Source organism: Galeopterus variegatus, unplaced genomic scaffold, assembly GCF_000696425.1.
Source record: "Galeopterus variegatus unplaced genomic scaffold, G_variegatus-3.0.2 Scaffold2143, whole genome shotgun sequence".
Taxonomy (NCBI): domain Eukaryota; kingdom Metazoa; phylum Chordata; class Mammalia; order Dermoptera; family Cynocephalidae; genus Galeopterus; species Galeopterus variegatus.
This window is the reverse complement of record NW_007728254.1, coordinates 56201-75571: the sequence shown is the minus strand read 5'-3', so window position 1 is coordinate 75571 and position 19371 is coordinate 56201. Positions and strand designations below refer to the sequence as shown.

General features: G+C 43.2%; 1 protein-coding gene across 1 annotated transcript in view; it reads left to right on the top strand.

Annotated features, from left to right (window-relative positions):
- Positions 1 to 19136, top strand: part of TRAF3IP2 (TRAF3 interacting protein 2) — a 28921-nt gene extending 9785 nt beyond the window's left edge. The window contains exons 3-9 of the mRNA XM_008580666.1: positions 2892 to 3078; positions 6135 to 6313; positions 8210 to 8298; positions 11256 to 11324; positions 12435 to 12551; positions 16134 to 16208; positions 18810 to 19136. Of these exons, the coding sequence (XP_008578888.1) occupies positions 2892 to 3078; positions 6135 to 6313; positions 8210 to 8298; positions 11256 to 11324; positions 12435 to 12551; positions 16134 to 16208; positions 18810 to 18956 (863 nt within the window). The 3' untranslated portion in view covers positions 18957 to 19136. The remainder of the gene's footprint in view (positions 1 to 2891; positions 3079 to 6134; positions 6314 to 8209; positions 8299 to 11255; positions 11325 to 12434; positions 12552 to 16133; positions 16209 to 18809) is intronic.
- The last annotated feature ends 235 nt before the right edge of the window (positions 19137 to 19371 follow it).

Here is a 19371-nt window from a genome sequence, read left to right as displayed (position 1 = left end):
AAAAAAAAAAAAAAAAAAAAAAAAACTCCAAAATGGACAACAGATGAGAAGTTGACAGTCCGGGAGACCCTAGAGCTAGCAAGCAGATTGTGCAGTCCTAAAGAGCTTTTCTTTTTTTTTTTTTTGTCTTTTTTCGTGTCCGGCAACAGACTGCAACCCTCAGTGTTGCGCCCGTACCGGACCGGGACCGGCAACGGGATCGCAACCCTCGGCGTTGCGCCCGCCCCTCGCTCAGCCAGTGAGCGGGAACCGGTCTGTATGTGGGATCCGAACCCTCGGCAGGAGCGCCGCTGTGCTTCCCAAGCGGCGCACTGTAGCAGTGCGCCACCGGGCCGGCCCTAAAGAGCTTTTCTTTCTGTGTGTGTTGAAGGTGGCTTTGTACCTATTCTGTTTTCCTTCATTCATGCATTGAGCATCCCCTACGTGCCAGTACTATGTTTGGAGCCATGGTGGCAGGGAGGCACAGTCCATTCTTCCACAGAGCTCACATTCTAGTTGGGAAGGCAGGCAAGTTGACAAGTAAGAGTCATGCTTCCATACACAAACCCATGATAAGAGCTATGAAGAAAATAAAACGGGATGGGTAAGGTAACTGGGGGAAGGGGAGGGCCTCTTTGAACAGGTGATATTTGGGCTGAGGTCTGAATGACAAGAAGTGTGAAGATCTAGGGCAAAAACATTCTGGGCAGAGAGAATGGCAAAGTTAGGGTCCCAGATGTAAGGATAAGCTCGGGGTGCTCCAGATGAAGCTGGGGTTTGGTGAGCCAGCGAGAGTGTAGTGGGAACAAGATCAAGAAGGGCAGGGACTGATCATGCAGAGTGGATTTTAAGTGCAATGGGAGATCTCTGGGGGATTGGATCTATAGCTGGGTTTATAAATGGTCCACTCACACAAGGCTCATCTAAAACCTGGGCTGGCCCCTGCCTTTTGACCCAATGGCAGTGTCCTTTTCTAGCTGGGGAAAAGGAGAAGCAGTAGTGACCTGCCCTTTTCCCCTGAAACTCCAGCTGGTGATCTGCATCCCCTGAAATATAGAAGGCAAAAGCCTATGTCGTATACCTTGTCCTAGACCATAGGGGTCTCTGTGGTCCTATCTTCCCATTCTTAGAGCTGTCCTCCAACTCCTGGTCTCCTTCATCAGCCAGGTGCTGGGATAGGCCCAGGCAGATCCTTTTCTCCTCCTCCCCTTCCCTAAACCCCAACTATTTGTCATGACTAGGCCTAAGCAATAGCAATGCAAGAGTCATGGGGTCAGGGCCAGGAGACAACCTGGGTTGGAGGGGCATGGTCACTTTTGCCAAAGGAAGCATGACAGGAAGGACCCAGCTCATGTCATGGGTCAAGGCAGACAATAGATTAACTCCAGGGAATCTGACCAGGCTTGAGAGACTGGTTTGGGCACATTGCCAGGGTCACCCAGCCACGTTTCCTGAGTCCAGAGAGTAGGAACCTGGAGGCAGCCACACTAGTGAACAAGCACATTTGGAGTATTTGTCTTCTATGCTATGCGTGAGGCCATAATTCCCCTGAATGTTTCCTTGAAAATTTTGGTGGCTCCTGACTGCTTACAAAACTAAAAATAAGATTCTTAGCCACATACACACCATCCCCATTCTGGTTCCAGACAACCTTACTTGTTACTTTCTTTCTTACTCGCCAGTATTTTTCCACTGTACATCCTGCACGTATCCTACCTACACAACAGGCAAACTTGATTATTACTTTTATAATCAGAAAAATAATTAAGACCAATAACTATTTTTTTGAAAACCCGGGTTCCTTCCTAACTAGTTATGCCTCTTGAATCATCCTACTTCTTATTTGGGCGGAAGTGGCAGTACTTGGATCACCAGGAGGTGCTTGTGGTTCAGTTTGCAGGGCTACCCGCTTGGTTCTCTCCAGTCTCCTTGTACCTCTAATTTCCCAACACTTTACCTCCTTCGGGTCTGGGCAATTCTTAGATCTCTCCTCTGTCACCCTTAGTGGATTCTGTGCATCTTTCCTCTTGCCTTCCATTCTGTTCTCTCACCCGATCAGGCAGGGTGCCTGCCCTTCTTCCATTGGGACCTTGCTGCTCCTGGGCCTGGCTGGGACCAACTTTCTTCCAGGTTACTCATTCATGTAAGTTACTGGCAACACTGGCTTTGCTCCCAAGCCCTGCCCTCTTCAAACTGCCCTGGTCCCAAGTGCGTATAGCAGGAGAGGACCAAGAAAGTCGGAAGGTGTTGCCAACTGGTTGGCTGCTTCCCAGAGGGATAAGCCAAGTTTTCATTCATTTACTTCTAAAGAGGAAGTGGACAGGAAAAAAAAAAAAGCTGTTAGCTGGCTGTTGGCTCAGGTGGGTAGAGCATGGTATTGTAACACCAAGGTCAAGGGTTCAGATCACCGTACAAGCCAGACAAGTAAAAAAAAGAGGGAGTGAGGTGTGTGTCAGTGTGATATGTGTGTGTGTGTCTCTGTGTGTCCACTTGGGGAGAGGAAAGGAGAAAGTTGTGATTCTATGTCATAGGGATAATTTCTTCTAGCCTTGGGTTCTAGACACTTGGAGAATTATAGTAGGAATGGTGGTATGAGAGAGGTTCTTCATGGTTGAATTATCCTAAGTATCTTATTAAAATGGGAGCCTGTGTAGAGTTTTTTGAAAAGTTATTTGAGCTTTCCAATAAGAATACCAAACACATGGCTTCACAGATTTTCCTTTTAAGTGAATCAATTTCATGAAAACTATCAAGTAACAGTAGAGAAATATGGCAAACATCATAGAGGTGGTAACTGATATTGGCACCTTCAGTTGGTATGAAGACAAAAATTTGCACTGAGCTTACCTCTCCTTTCTCACAAAGGAGCTAGAATTGATCTTCCCTGTTCTTTTTGTTGTCTTCACTTACAGATGGCCATGACTACCCTCGAGCAGCCTACCAGCAAGTGATCCAGCCAGCTCTACCTGGACAGCCCCTACCTGGAGCCAGTGCGAGAGGCCTCTACCCTGTGCAGAAGGTCATTCTGAATTATCCCAGTCCCTGGGACCAAGAAGAGAGGCCTGCACAAAGAGACTCCTCCTTTCCAGGACTCCCAAGGTATCAGCTGACAAGGCCAAACTTCAGACACTTTTAACATGAAAAAGAATTATGCCAATGCAACCAAGACATATCAAAATTTCCTCTGTAGGTTTGCTACCCAGGTTAGTGACTAAGTCACACAGTGGAAGGAACAGTATAGACTTTTCAGTCGGGAGGAAACAGAAGCTAGTTGACAAGGATCTCTTTACCAGACCTATAAAGCCACCAGTGACTAGTCAAAATTCTCTTAAAGACTCTTAAGACATACTCTAAGTCACAGCCCCTTCTTTTACTTTTAGATCACCTAAACTTTAGCCCACGAAATAGATTTTTATTTTTATTATGACTGACTTCCACTGTTAGCAAGTTTCTTATATCCCTAGTTTCTGTTCCTGTTTGGACTTATTTCTTACATTAGAATTTTAAATTACATTAATTCTCAATAGAAATTTAAAATATCCTGTTATTTCCTTTTGTAATAAAAACATTCGTACATGTTAAACACCATTATTAGGTCTCTCCTGTGCTTCTTCCAGAAAAACAATTCTAGTTTTTCATGACTTCAGTTGTCTAACCCTTTAATCATTTTTCTCTTTCGATTCTTAGTTTTTCTTTTCTATTAATTTATGAATCTACAATATACAGAAAAAACACATGTAAATGGGGCTTTCTAATTTGTGATAGAATTGGAAAGTAGATGTAATGTTTGCTCTTCCTCAAGCACAACTTTTGTATACCACTCAAAGTAAAACTATATTGTTTTTAGAGAATAGAATGAGATAACAGAAGATCCACTTTCTATTAAAGTGGATTTTTCAGAAATACAGAAATTGGTAATTAGCTTAGAAATTTTATTGAAGGAAAAAAAGCCCACTTTATTAACAATGGCAGATAAGATATGCCTGCTTTCCCCTTTACACAAAAGCTTATAAGCCCTAATATTTTCTTTCCAGACAGATTGCTTATTTTTCTAAAACAAAAATACATGGAGTTTAAATAATGGAATTAAGTAAAATGTGTTTTTACATTAGGATAAGCACTTTTACAGAAGAAATACCTAAAATTCCAAGAAAGCAAAATTTAAGCATTTTTATGAAATGCTTATTTTTCTAAAACAAAAATACATGGAGTTTAAATAATGGAATTAAGTAAAATGTGTTTTTACATTAGGATAAACACTTTTACAGAAGAAATACCTAAAATTCCAAGAAAGCAAAATTTAAGCATTTTTATGAAATAAGTTTGGTGTTGAATAGGGAAGACAACAGTGATTTTTAAAATTAACTTTTATTTATGAAATAAGTTTAGATTTACAGAAGAGTTACAAAGATCGTACAAAGTAATTGGTTTTGTAGCATCAATTTAGGGGTGGTGTAGTCTCCTTGATTTATTTTATCATTTTAGGATAATGAAAAAGAAGTTCAGGTAAAGAATCTAACTCTCCTCTTACTGATAATTTGAAAGAGAACCCTAATACCGAAAGGTTATTCTGTCACTAAACTCCATGATATTGTTTTTATATGAAAGTTTTTGAATATTAAAGGCCTTAACATTTCTTTATCAAATTAGTAATCATCTTTTATAACAACTAAACAACTTTGGGTATAAAAGGATTTAATGCAAAAGAATATGGAACTGGATCCCCATTAAATGAAAGCATATTTTATAGGAAATTATTTTCTTTGTATTAAGAAAAATATACAATAAAAACCTCCTTAAACATTTATATTTAAGGAATATAATATAGTTGAGATTCTGTGTAATTTTATTTTAAATCCTATTAAATAAGACTTTCAGATTTTCTTTTTACTCGTTTAGGTATAAAATAACAACCTATAAAAACTGGGCATATACATATAGATATTATAGTCAAACCATTTTTTAAAAAATTTATATTATGAAACAATTTCAAACACACCAAAAAAAAAAAAAAAAAAAAAAAAAAAAACTATCCATGTTTCCACTACCCAGATTTTTAAAATGTTAACATGTTGACACATTTGAGTCAGAATTTTTTTAAAGAAGTAAAACATTACAGATATAGTTTTAGTCCCCCTACTGGTTAGGATTTAGTTACAGAAATCAGGAACAACTCTAACTATTTTAAGCAGAAGGAGATTTAATAAAGGGAATTGGGTGCTTACTAAATTATTGGAGGTTGGAGGAGCAAGCCTTAGGCTGGGCTTCTGGGACTGATCCCAGAGCCACACTACAGAACAGGACCACCAAAGAAGCTGCCTCCTCTGGCACAGTCAGGAAGGTGGAAAATCAGAAAGTCAATACTGCTGCAACCACTGCAAATGTTGGATCCATTCTATGCCTGCTACATCTGCACTGGCAAGAAATGGATGCCCATGCCTGGCTCTTGACACTCGTGAAGCTGGTAACAGAACACTGGGATGCTTCCTGAGGAAAACTCAGCACCTCATGACCGTGCTTACCAACAGAAACCACAGAAGTGGCAGAAACATGATCTCCATTTCCTTCTGCCATCCAAATCTCACATGAGTGCATCTGATTATTCATCTTAGCAGAATGTTCATGGGAATACTGGCAACCAAAATAATAGCAAAGATGCCATATAACAATGTGGTAGAAACTTCTTTAAAGGGTCTTCAATATCAGATTTTCATTCATATACCAACAACATAAATAGTTTTAAAACTACATGGCCTTTTTAACCTTTTGCTAAATAACTGTTTTCTATCTATCATGAGCTAAAAGTTATATCTTTTTATCTGAATGCCTATAACATCAACCTTCTATGTCATCCATCATACTACTTTGTTTTGTTGGTGAATTTGTCTACCCTGTGCATGAGACTTATTTTCCCAATTAGACAGTCCTTAAATAGAAAAATCAAATCCTGCTTCCCTCTTTGTATCCCCAGCCTGGGCCTTTACATATAGCAGCCAGCTGAATTGCTTATTGACAGAAACTCCATAGAGCTCCCCCCTTTTCCTTTTGTCTCAGATAAGAAATGGAGGCAGAAGAGAGATTCTTAAAGAATTTCTGTCCCTCAAGGTGTGCCTTTGTAAAAAATGAAAATTTACTGCAAAAGTATTCCTTTCTAGGGACCAGATGTATCACCAGCCACCTAATAGAGCTGGAGCTCCTGAGGAGTCCTTGGAGTGTCCTTCAGAGTTGAGACCACAGGGTCACCAGGCTCCATCCCCAGCTGCTGTGCCTAGACCCCCTAGTAACCCTCCAGCCAGAGGAACTCTGAAAACAAGCAATTTGCCAGAAGAATTGCGTAAGTTGTTTGCAATATTGTTTTCTCCTTCTTCTTGTCAGGTCTTGTACTTTGAGAGTACTTGATGGTCACTCATCCATAATCTCAGATATACCTCACATACAAAGTGAAATAAAATTTACATTTTTGCTTTCTGCTTAAAAAGTAATCAGCTTTTTGTATGAATGCTTTTAGTGATTCTGACACTACCAGTAATGATCACAAACTGCTTACCACTAGATTTTCTTAAACATATACTCCAACAACAAATAACCACAATGCTTTTTCCCTCTTCAAAATGATGCTCTTGAGTGGACTTGTCCCTGGGTAAATTGATTGGATGTCCATGTGGTACTGGACAGGGACCTAGCATCTCACCATAAATTAACAGCAGCCATCAAGAATGAAGACATTTCCTGCAGGAATGAACAATCTTCTATGGAAAATAACAGTCTCACATTCTCCATACTGCTTCACAACCAAATGCAAACTAAGCCTTTCATTTAAAGAAACATTCAACTAAGTGTCAGGTGGTGATTCTTTTTCCACACTTTGCTGCCAGAATCAGAAATGTTGAAATATCACCAAAATGCTCTCATATTAAGGTCAGTCAGGACAGTAAATTCCAGAAATCGTAAGAAAACAGCCACCATTTGTGAAATTATTATCTGCTGTGCTTGCTACAGAGAAGCTCAGGTAATTTTAATAAACTCTTTCCAAATCTGGGAACCTCTTTAAGCCAAACGTGAGATGAAGCCCTTTGCATTTCCTAATTCCTCTTGGGGGATCTGTGCTCTTTAGTCATTTACAGCTCTGAAAGATTTATATAACAACGATTCATTGCTGTTTTCATTCAAAAATGTTTATTTCTGAACATTTTCTTAAAATTAATACCTTCCAGTTTTGAGCATTTTTGGAGAACGGATGTTGCCCTGCATAGGATATAGCCAACACAACAGAGATTATTCATCTCCCACATTAAAGTGCTAGCCAGATAATTTCCTTAAGACTTTAGCCTGAAAAATCACTGGTTCTCATCCTGACTGGGTTAAGCTCATCTCAACAGTACTGTCTGCTGCTCTAGTGATGAGTGAGGGAGCCTGTGGTGATAGATTGCCCAGAGGTGTCTCTCCTTCAAGCTGCTGAAGTTTTTACTAACATTTCTGAGTTGTGCTTCAGTCTACTCCGAAATTCTAGGCTTTCTTCAAAAGTGAGTAGGTGGGGGAAAGAAGGGGACAAGGAACCAATTTCCCCCTTCCTCCTCCCCCCTCACTTGCTCTTGTAGTCAAGAGCTCAAGGCAGCAGAGAGTATTGTGACATCAAAAGAGGACACTGCTGTGTGGCCCTTTAGCCAAATCTTAGCTTATTGGCCTGCTGTGAGAGTATTCCTTGGGCACAGTGCCAAGTGTCTCTAAGAAACCAGGTGATGGTCTGATCTTAAGGACCCACAGATTCTGGGTGGTAAATTTTTTGTTAAGCCCTCATGTGGTTTTTCAGAAGACATCTCAGGCTTCTCTCAGCCTGCAGGTGCTCTCCTCTGTCCCTCTGATTCCTTTTCACCCTGAGTCGTCTGCACTCCCTTGGACAGATCCCCTCCCCCTTTGGCACGGTAAATTTTTTGTTAAGCCCTCATGTGGTTTTTCAGAAGACATCTCAGGCTTCTCTCAGCCTGCAGGTGCTCTCCTCTGTCCCACTGATTCCTTTTCACCCTGAGTCGTCTGCACTCCCTTGGACAGATCCCCTCCCCCTTTGGCAAGAGAGCTGTGTCCTGAGGACTCCTATCCACACTGCTACAGGCATAAGCAAGGTTTCCCCTTATTATTCTAGAAGGACAAAAGGCATTGCATACAATTTAGAAGAGTTGTTTAGAATAGAATAATTTGACTAGTTTCTAATAAATGTGAACATTTCTCTTAGGGAAAGTCTTTATCACTTATTCTATGGACACAGCCATGGAGGTGGTGAAATTCGTCAACTTTTTGTTGGTAAATGGCTTCCAAACTGCAGTAAGTATTTTATCCAAAGAGAAAACAGAACAAAATGAAATCCTGCTTCCCTCTTTGTAGGAAAAGAAAAACAAAAGAAGAAAAGTATAAATAGCTGTCAATGTTTTAAATGATATTATTTCACTTATGTGATTATGAACTAAACACTTATAAATTTAGGTAATTATCCTCTAGATTTTAAACTGTTCAAAGCCTGCAGTATTTTTTCCGTATGCTTCTTGAGTGACCCTGAGTACCCCCAACAGCAAGAACAATGCTAACTCCGACCATATATGCAGCTGGCCCCTGGCCTGAAGGAAATGCCCGGCTCTTGCTGCACTTTGTACCTTTGCACCTCCTCACCAATCGTGCCTGCTTTGGTTGTGCCTCCTGTGATGCAGGAAGCTGCAGACTTCACCACAGTCACCTGCTTATTTAATAAGGTCCTACTGTTCTGCACCGGGCTGTGAGGTTTGAAGTAAAACCCCTGTAGCCTCAGTCCCCCACTGCACACTGCCATTTCACACCTTGATGCAGCAGCGACCTTCTGGACAGGGAATACATGGCCGAGTTTTCAGCTGGTCTAGTCTAATTCCGGGAGAGGCAGACCTAACCCACTCCTGCAGGTCTCCTGTGATTCTGGCCCAAGAAATCTTAGGAAACACACACTCCTCCTGTCCCCCCACAGCCCCTGAAACATTAAAGCATTAAAACTTAAAGCCATTTAAGTTTTTCTTTAGGATAAATAAAATACCACAAGACTGGCTTTCCTCAAACACTGAGATCACTTTTTTTCCTTTCCAGGGGCCTCCTCTAGGTATTTAGTGACAGTGAATTCTAGAGAGTGGTGAAGAATTAAAAGAAATGTCTATGAATAGGAGTGTTGAAGGATAAAGAAAAATATTTAGTAACTAAATATCAGTTTTAAAGGTTATTTAGCATTGTTTAACAGGAGTTTTTATTTGAAGTTGTCTTTATTTCATAATACTTTTTTTTTAAACAGGAGTATCTGAAATTTTTTTAAAAGTACAATTTAAAGTTAAAAAAAAAAAAACAACCCAACTTTGTGACTATATACAGACCAACATTTCACATTCTCATTTCCGGAATGAGAAAGTACCATGGCAACCGTGACATAAAATCAAATTACAAAACATAAGTCCAACATTTCACAAAAGATCTTACTTTTCATCATTTCCAAATAAGCATACTGATTGCTCCAGGAGAAGAGCCCAGGGTTTTTTGACCTTAACAATCAGGGGCTACTTAGGCAGAGTTTAGACTTGCCTTTAATCCTCATCACTATAAAGCTTTGTGGTAGAATCACAGAACCCCATCCTAGACAGCTAAGTTACTATTGATACATCAAGATCCTGTAGTAGAATAAAACAAAAGCAAAGCCATTCCACTTTTTTGTTTCATCAGTTAAAAAAACATACCTGAGGGCCGGCCCGGTGGCGCACTGCTACAGTGCGCCGCTTGGGAGTGCGGCGGCGCTCCCGCCGAGGGTTTGGATCCCACATACAGACCGGTTCCCGCTCACTGGCTGAGCGAGGTGCGGGCGCAACACCGAGGGTTGCGATCCCGTTGCCGGTCCCGGTCCGGTACGGGCGCGACACTGAGGGTTGCGATCCGTTGCCGTACACGAAAAAAGACAAAAAGGAAAAAAAAAAACATACCTGAACTTGTATTATATACCCTTTGTATTTGATAGTTCAGTGTAAACAAGGCATGATCTCTTTCCATAGGGAGCTTAGAATCAGGTTGAGGAGATAAGGCAGACATAAATGAAACATTTAGTAAATGAAAGAATGTTATAATAATGTGTTTATTGCCAAGTACCATTAGTGGTCACAATGAGGAAGAGTTAGGTGAAGTGAGAGGAGGTCAGTATGTGGGAAGGATTTACAGAGCAGAGGGGCTTGTACTATGCTTTTAGGGTGCAGAGGACACCAGTGTGGGGAGTAAAGTAGACAGGGTATGAGGGGAAAAGGGAGGTAAGTCTAGATCACAGATAGCACAGAAAGCTTGCTGCATGGCTGGAACTTGACTTGATAGTCTTAAACAGTGGTGTGACATTCAGGACATTTAATCTGAGAGTAGTGTGGCTGAATCAAATAACCCCTCCCCGGGGACACTCTCCCTGAGTCACACATTCCAGGATATAATCCCTCTTCCAATCAAGAGTACCCTGTACATTCACACACACACACACACACACACACACACATACATACATACATTATTCTGGCTAAAGTACGAGCCTGAACCCAAGAAAGACCTTATTTAGTCTTCCATAAAATAGAAAATAACTGATTTTTCTCCTCTTTGAATACCCTTCTGAAGACCTGAAGACTGATATTAAATATCAGTCTCTTCAAGGCCCAAGAGTTCTTAATTTTCACCATAAACCTTTTCCCTATCATCTCAATAATTGTTTTTGTGACCGTTCCTTGGATCTGCTCCAAGTTTCATACAATTCTTTTGAAATGTATATATCGAAACTGGACATAATACCATAATAATGATGTGACTAATGCAAGTAAAGCAACACAATTGTATCTCAGTATTTGCACACCATACATCCATTAAAATGTTCCAGAAGTATGTTTGCCTTTCAAATTTTCAAATTACAGATATATATAATGTATGTGTATTGTTGGCTTACATCCAATTTAGTGGCATACTGTGTCCCTCAGATTTTTAAAAACATAATTATTGTGTAGCCACAGATACATTTTGATGTGTACCACTATATCCTAATTATGGATATTAAATACTTAAATGTCTATTAATGTTGAAACAGGAAATATTTTAAGAAAATTGTGTTTTGATTTTTACATTTATATGCTCCTCCTTGTACAAAGCATTAGTAACTTTTGGGGACTTAAATGTATATAGTCTCTTGTGTTTTCTTGTGCTCTGCATCTAGAGAAAGCTTCTCATTAAAAGCCACCTCCCACATCTTTTTCTTGTAGATTGACATATTTGAGGATAGAATCCGAGGAATTGATATCATTAAATGGATGGAGCGCTACCTTAGGGATGTAAGTACATTCCAAAATTCTGAGATTGTTTCCTGGTGAGAAAGACAATTAGCTTGTGAAGTTATTTCATGAAAGAAGCACTGGCATAGGCACCTAAGTCTGAAGCTGAGAAGGTCCCAACAAAGCCTCCCTTGTTGGAAGCCATGCAAAGACTTGGAAAGGAAGGATGGGGTTGCTCTCCTGGATATGCACAGGCAGGAAATAACAGTCAAACCAGACACAGGTGGTTGATAACAATCAGAGCAAACAATTTTTTGACCAGAATAGGAAAGGAAGAAAGGAAGACAGGGAGTTGGAAACGAGCGGCACAATTCAATTTAATCTGAGGCCACCCCAAGTGTTTTGTAGGATTGGGCTGAAGAGGTTTCCCAGGCGGGTGGCCTCACAGGCTGTGCAGCACACCACCCCCAGGCGCCCACTCGCAGCCCCGTGATTTGTTTTCCGCTGACAGAATCTATACCGGCCACTGGGACACTTTGTGCTTTAACAAGATAGAAATTGATTGCTGCCAGCGTGGCCATGTCGGCTGCTTCTTTTGGAGGAAGCCAGTGGGGGCCAGGAGTATCAGCAGACTGGAGTTTTGCGGCTTTTCCTTTTGTCTGCAGCCTGATGTTTGCTTTGTGCTGAAAGGTCTGTTCCTTCTGACTGTGCTAATATGCACACACAGAAAGCAGGGCAGTGGAGAGTGTGGTAACTGACAGCTCAGAGCCAGATGCGGGAGGGAGGGTGTTTTTCATAGCTGGTATTGCAGTGCCTTTTTGCCACGATACAGACTCACTTAGTGATCAGGCTCTCATTAGACATTTATTTGTGACTGTTGTGGAAAATGGTGGACAAAAGCACATCTATGTAGGAGAGCTCTTCTCTAAGCCATTTGTTCTGCGTGTTTGAGGGCAGCTGGGCAGGGAGACAGAGGGGAGAAGCAGAAACAAGAGTCTGCCTGCGTGGGGGCCAGTGCCATTCACTTTCCACAGAGAATGAGCCTGGCCCTCCATCCTCCAGTATGACAGAGAATGCTGACAGTCCTGCTGGCCGGGTTCCAGCCTGCCTTCACCAAATGGACCACACTTTACACTTCCATAAACATGCTTTTCTCCCTCTCATTAACAGAAGACAGTGATGATAATCGTAGCAATCAGCCCCAAATACAAACAGGATGTGGACGGTGCTGAGTCGCAGCTGGATGAGGACGAGCATGGCTTACATACTAAGTACATTCATCGAATGGTGAGTGGTAAGGGGACCACAGCACCTCACCGCCCCTCAGGGTTGCCTGCTCTGTCCAGCCAAGGTGGCATGATGCTGGGTGAAGAACCCCAGGCCTCCTGTGTCAGCAGAGGGGATGTTGGTCCAGGCTCCATCTGTGCAAGTCACCACACCTCTTCAGTGTTCCTATCAGCAGTCTTCAATCCCTAAGATGATAGTTTACCAATGAATGTAAAGCTCTCAGAGGGCAGGAGGCAGGGCTGTGAGGAGGATGGGCTCCTGCACCTGTACCACATTCTGTCCCCTGCCTATTCAGAGAGGCAGGGTGGCATAGTGAAAAGGACACATGCTGTCCCATTTGATGGGCCTGGTTCACACTTGGCTTCTTCGTGTACAGGCTGTGTGACCATGGCCCAACTGTTTAACTCTCTTTGTGCCTCAGTCTCCCTATTCATAAAATAGGTCACTAATCCTTACAGTGTTGTTGTGAGGATTAAATAAAATAATGTTTGTGAAGTATCTTGCAAATATCCAGGATCATAGCTTGATCAGGGGAAAGGACTATTCTTAGCTCATGATGGCTGGGGACATTCCACTGCCACACCTGAACTGTGGGGCCTGGTCAAATTAAAACCAGTAAGGGAATTTATAGGAAATTAGACTTGCTTAGCGTCTGATGGAACATTCTGGCCAAAAATATCACCCAGCTTTGGAAGTGGCTGTTTTATGGGCTAGCAGTCCTCCTGCTCTTCACAATTATAGAGATGCTGTGGAGTCATTTTCTGCTTGACTAAGATGCTGGACTAGGCTTGTGACTTTCCAACTGTCCTGTGGAGTCCCTAATGGATGCTCATATGGGCTGGCAGTGGGGGTGGCTCTGGGCCTCCCACTTCCACCTCAACCAGAGCTAGTCTGTATTTCCCAGGCTCGTTTACAAAGGAGTCTGATATTTTAAAAGGCTTGAAAAATCCCTGGACTGGAACTCATAAGCTCCTTTTCAGCTCTCATATTCCACAAGGCAGGAAGGCACCTGGAATGGTCATAAAGGACCATGACTAAGACAGAAGATGGGGCAGGAAGCAGAAGTGGCCCAGATGGAATAAGCAAACGGCTTAAGGCAGGAAGCAGTCAGGCAGTCTCAGGACACGCAGCTGTACCTCAGGGGAAGTGGACGCAAATTCCAGGTCCGTCCTGTGGGTCAGGAGCAGAAAAAAAGGGCGGGCTGGGTGGATGTTCCCCATCTGGGTCTGCAGGATCTCTGTCTCCTCCTCCATCAAGTGTGCACCACTCATTTGAGCCCACAACCAACTCAAGGCAAAAGCTGAGTTGGTGGTGAGGTTAAAAAGTAAGGCTAAGGGGCCGGCCCGGTGGCGCACTGGATAAGTGCGCCGCTTGGGAAGCGCGGCGGCGCTCCCGCCCGAGGGTTCGGATCCCACATACAGACCGGTTCCCGCTCACTGGCTGAGTGAGGCGCGGGAGCAACACCGAGGGTTGCGATCCCGTTGCCGGTCCCCGGTCCGGTATGGGGGCAACACCGAGGGTTGCGATCCGTTGTCGGACACGGAAAAAGACAAAAGACAAAAAAAAAAAAAGTAAGGCTAAGGATCATCCAGGATCATCCAGTCTGACAGCTCATAGGCAAGATGCAGAAAAGGTACCATTTCTGGAAGTAAACTGCCATAAAAGGTTGTGGCTGGCTCTGGGTTTTGCCATCCCTTGACTGTCTGCTGCATGTCTGCATGACCCCAGAACACCGAATGTCCTGTCTGCATCCCTAGGAACCTGCCAATCCCAGGAGCCAACAGCTGGTGTGTGGGAAGGTCTCTATGTCCCTGCCAGTTCCTGAGGAAACCTAGCTCTGCTAGAGTGTGGCAAAGCCAGGCCGTAATACACAGCTCAACCTCAGAGCCTGTCGGATTGTACTAGCTGTACCCACATTGTCTCCAAACTTGGTTGCTTGGGCCCTTCCTCTTCACAAAAGGGGTTAAAGAGGCCAGATACAGAAGCACCTTCCTGCCCACCTGGCTGACTTCCTGGTCTCCTCCAGGCACCAGAAAACGCTGGGACAATAAGAACTTGGCCATGACAGAGGGAGTAGACTGGCACCCATGAGTAACTGCATCACAGAGCAAACTACTTCACAGAATGCCAGTATCTGGAAGTGTAAGAGAAAAGATGAATGCAATTCTGCTGGCTGGCCACTCAACACTGGGTAGCTTAGTGGACAAGACAAATTTTATAGTATACAGTGTCCCGTTGACCCCGTTGTTTACATTTAACTTAAGAACCCTGTGCCCTTCCTTTCATGTGTTTACTCTGTGCTAGTCCGGTTGGTGCTTTTAGTCACACAGCACTGGGGTCATTTTAAAGTGTGCTTTGGTGTTGTCTTTGGATTTTTGGAGGGAGGTGGTTCTGAGAAAACGCCTTGTGGAGGATTTATGTGTTGTGTCATTGGGGGTGTGTGTGTGAGTATGTGAGAGTGTGTGTTTTTGAAAGGTTTCTATGGTGATTTCAATAACCAGGAGTCACTACTGTCACTTGCTTCTCTGTTCTGTTTTTATTCCCATCACGATGGAGACTTCTCAGTTATAAAAATCAATTGGAAGATAAAATAATTGGGAACACATAATTCTTCACCTCCTTGTCATCAGATGACTAAAAACTTTGTGATGGTCACAGGATTTGGAAGACTCTAACTCTCCTCATATTGAAAATTTTGATTTTGATAGAGTTCTTGGCAGCTAAATCTTCTCGGGCCACTACAGTGTCAGAGCAAATTGGAACTGTGTGGGGAACCTGAAGCCTGGCAGACAGAGCTCTTCACAGTTGACCTCCAGCCTCGTCTCTGCCTCTCTGCAAAGCCTATCCTGTGCTCTAGCCACAAGGGATTCCCACAAGCTGATCCCAACCACACTAACACACTTTTACCGCTACAGACATTTGCTCATGCTATTTCCTCTGCTGAGAGTGTCCTTCTCCCTCCTCCATTTTCCCTACCTGACAAAAATCTTTTCTTTCAGTATCTAAATGACCCCTCCCTTCAAATCCCTGATGTAGAATGAATGGCTCCCATTCTGGGCTTCCACTGCCATTGTTCATACTTTTTATGCTGCAGTCTGGTTGGTAATTACCTTTCTTCCTGCTCACTAGACTGCCTGCTTTGTGAGGATAAGAATTGTATCAGTGGTGTTCTGCTAAACTGGCTCTCCAAAAAGAAAAAAAAATCCTGATTTGTAGCATTCACCCATTTCCATGGTATAATTACTCTCTCCATGGCCAATTTCAAGCTACTAATGTGAAGTCACTGAACACAGAATTGGGAAGAGATGCACACAACTGGCTCACGTGAGCTGATACAAGCTAGCTCCAGCACACCCTGGAAGGTATCCTAATCCTTAAAACCCAAAGTCTAGCAACAAATGATCGATAAGTGAGTGAATGGCATGGATGTGTAACAGGGAGGGCTTAAATAAGGAAATTTGAGTGTGGCACTCAAATAAGGAAATCAGAATGAAAATACCAGGTGGGCTTGCATGACTGTGGGTACCATTAACTCCTCACCCTCATTCCTGAAATTAAACCTTCAAATTTGCTTGGTTTCAGATGCAGATTGAGTTCATAAAACAAGGAAGCATGAATTTCAGATTCATTCCTGTGCTCTTCCCAAATGCTAAGAAGGTAAACAAAAAAAACAAAAAACCTTATAATTCAATTTTTAGTTTGTTTGCCATCTAGGATTTTAACTAGAAAATTGTGTCAACTCTTTATCAATCCTTAGAGATAACAGTGTTACCAGAAAGATAAACAAGTTGTACCACTCACTTCAGCAGCATGAATCAAAAAGGTTTTGAAGTGTTATCTGACAGGATCATCACTGTCCTAATTGGTCAAATAGCCATTGCGCACAAAGAAGTAGTATGTGTTTTAACTCATGAGAGAAAAAGAGACGGTTCATCTGATACTACTTATCTCTCATACATACAAGTCAAGTGTGTACATTTTTTGCTGGCTGTTCCACAGAAGTATTATGTTGCACATAGTTCAGCTCTCAAAGCAGCAGATTATAGGAATTAAATCTACGCAGTTACCAAATGAACTTTGCTATGGCTTATACAAAGGTTTTTGCACCAGAAGAGTATGCTGGCAGGTTTGGAGAATGGAGACAAAACCTTCTAAGGCCATGCTCCAGGCTTGGCAAAGGGATGGCTACTGTGGAGTAGATATCCTGAGAAATCAGACCACAGCACCCTGAGCTCAGGCCCAGCTTCACCCTCGAGGATCCCTCAATGTCAGGACTGCATTAAAACCTCTGCCCTGCGGGGCCGAGCCCATGGCACACTCGGGAGAGTGCGGCGCTGAGAGCGCAGCAGCGCTCCCGCCACGGGTTCGGATCCTATATAGGGATGACCGGTGCGCTCACGGCGCTCACTGGCTGAGCGCGGTGCGGCCGGTCTCAAAAAGGAGAAAAAAAAAAAAAAAAAAAAAAACAAACCTCTGCCCTGGATGTGAGAGGGTCCACTTTATGTGAATAGGACACCTAGAGTTGTACAGTGCACAACCTGTGTAATAGTCTGCCTTTCCATCCTCCCTGCCCCACCCTTGCCCAGGGTCTCATTGCTCTCATTTGTGGTGAGTCTTCTTACTGGTCTCCTTGTCTCCACTTTGACCTTGTATAAAAGAGGAGCATCCCAAATGGAGATCTGATCTGTCTATCTCCAGCTTAAAAATGTTGTGGTGTTTTCCCACTGACTACAGGATCATATCCACCTTTCTTAGTGTTGACATATGAGGCCCCTAAGGATAGGACTGTAACCACTTGCTTGGTCTTCTCTCTTATCACCCACCGCACAGATGCTCTATGCTCTGGTCATACTGGGCTATTTCAGCATGCCCTCACACATGCCATGTTCTTTTGTGTCTCTATATCTTTGTCCTTTCTGTTCCCTCTGCTTGACTGCAAGCCAGACCTGGGACTAGAATGAAGGACATTGTCCTTCCCTAACTTGTCTACCTAATGAACTCTTGCTTATCCTATGTCACCCAGTCTCTCTAGCCTCTCTGAGACCTCTTCTCCCCCATGCTGATATATTTCATTGTCCCTCTCCTGAGAGCTTTTAATTATAGCACCTTGAGTCAATGGTGTGTGGTTAGGGGTGAGGGTGCAGGGAATGATTGTTTAGAATTACTGGAGCGTGGTGATATAAAAAATGGACCAACTTTTAGTTGGTTTTATTATTTTTTTAAATCTCCTTCAGACAATCCCCTTATTGCCTGAGCTTGGGGCAGACTGCTCCCACTGCCTGCCTCCTTGTACACCCCTGCCTACAAAATAGTTTCTTTACATTTTGCCTCCATCATAAGATTTTAGACTCCTCAAGGCTGTTCCTGGGTCTTTTTCATTTGGGTATCAATACCCAGCATGATAGCTGAAATATAGCAGGTGCTGCTTCTAAGCTCATCCTCCAGTCCCCAAAGGAGTGCCATCTCAGAGTAATAACCAAAAGCCTTACAGTACCCTGCAAGGGGCTGTCTGATGCAGCCCCTCTACCTCTGATCTTCTGGTCTCCTCTCTCTCACTCACTCTGCACTAGCCACGCTGGTCTTGTTGCTTGTGAACAAGACTGGCACACTTCCACCCCAGTGCCTGTGTACTGGCTTTAACCCTGCCCCAGTAGGGGTTATCCCCTTTCTCTGTTTTATTTTTCTCGCTGTTGAACACACTGTCCATTTTACTTATTTATTACCTGCCTCTCCCCACCAGAATGTCCATTCCATAAGGGCAGTCTGAAACTGCATCCACAGGATCTCTGGCTTACAGTTTCTGCCTCTGCCTGATAACTGAGGTCTGATGGGCCCCTTCTACTGCAGGCCAGACCTGGGGCTGGAATGAAAGGATAATTAATTAGATTAAGCCCATAGCCTTGGCATACTTCTTCCCAAGTCACAGGGGAATTCATATCACTCTATGTGACCTCTGTCCTACCCCTTTTATGTGAGCGTGGTGAAAAGCCCATTGAAATGCAAAGGGCAGGTAGCCTGGGAGACTGACAGAAAATACTGTGCACATGTGGTTTTCATAAGGAAATATACAGCTTGCACTCGAAGCCAAGAACATTTCACATGTTAAGCCTTTCCAAAAGCAAAACGGCACAACTCTCAGGGTAGTTTGGTAGGAAACGCCCATGAGGGAAAGCCAGAGATGTTGGGGAGTTGAGCCTGAGATCTGGAATCCAGGTTTTTCTCTAATGACCTTTGCTCCTGTCATTCCCTCTCCTGCAGGAGCATGTGCCCACCTGGCTTCAGAACACTCACATCTACAGCTGGCCCAAGAATAAAAAAAATATCCTGCTGCGGCTGCTCAGAGAGGAAGAGTATGTGGCTCCTCCCCGGGGGCCTCTGCCCACCCTTCAGGTGGTACCCTTGTGACACCCCCCATCCCCAATCACTGGAGGCATGCCATGTTTGGAGCCCTGTTCTCACAAGCATTCTTCTAGCTAAGGCTAGTCAATAGCATTCATGGCAGTTTGTCCTTCCCTGAGAGGCCCTTCAGTCCCATAAAACCTGCTTTGCAGAGGACTCTTCCTCCTGGGACCTCTCCAGACCCTGTCTTTTTTTTTCTTTCTTTTTTTTTTTTTCCTTTTTGTCTTTTTTCGTGTCCAGCAACGGATCGCAACCCTCAGTGTCGGCTTATAGACAACATCTGCTGTTAGATGACTGGCCAGATAAAACTAAAGACATTGATCTAACAGCAGATGTTGTCTATAAGGACTGGCCAGATAAAACTAAAGACATTGATCTAACAGCAGATGTTGTCTATAAGGACTGGCCAGATAAAACTAAA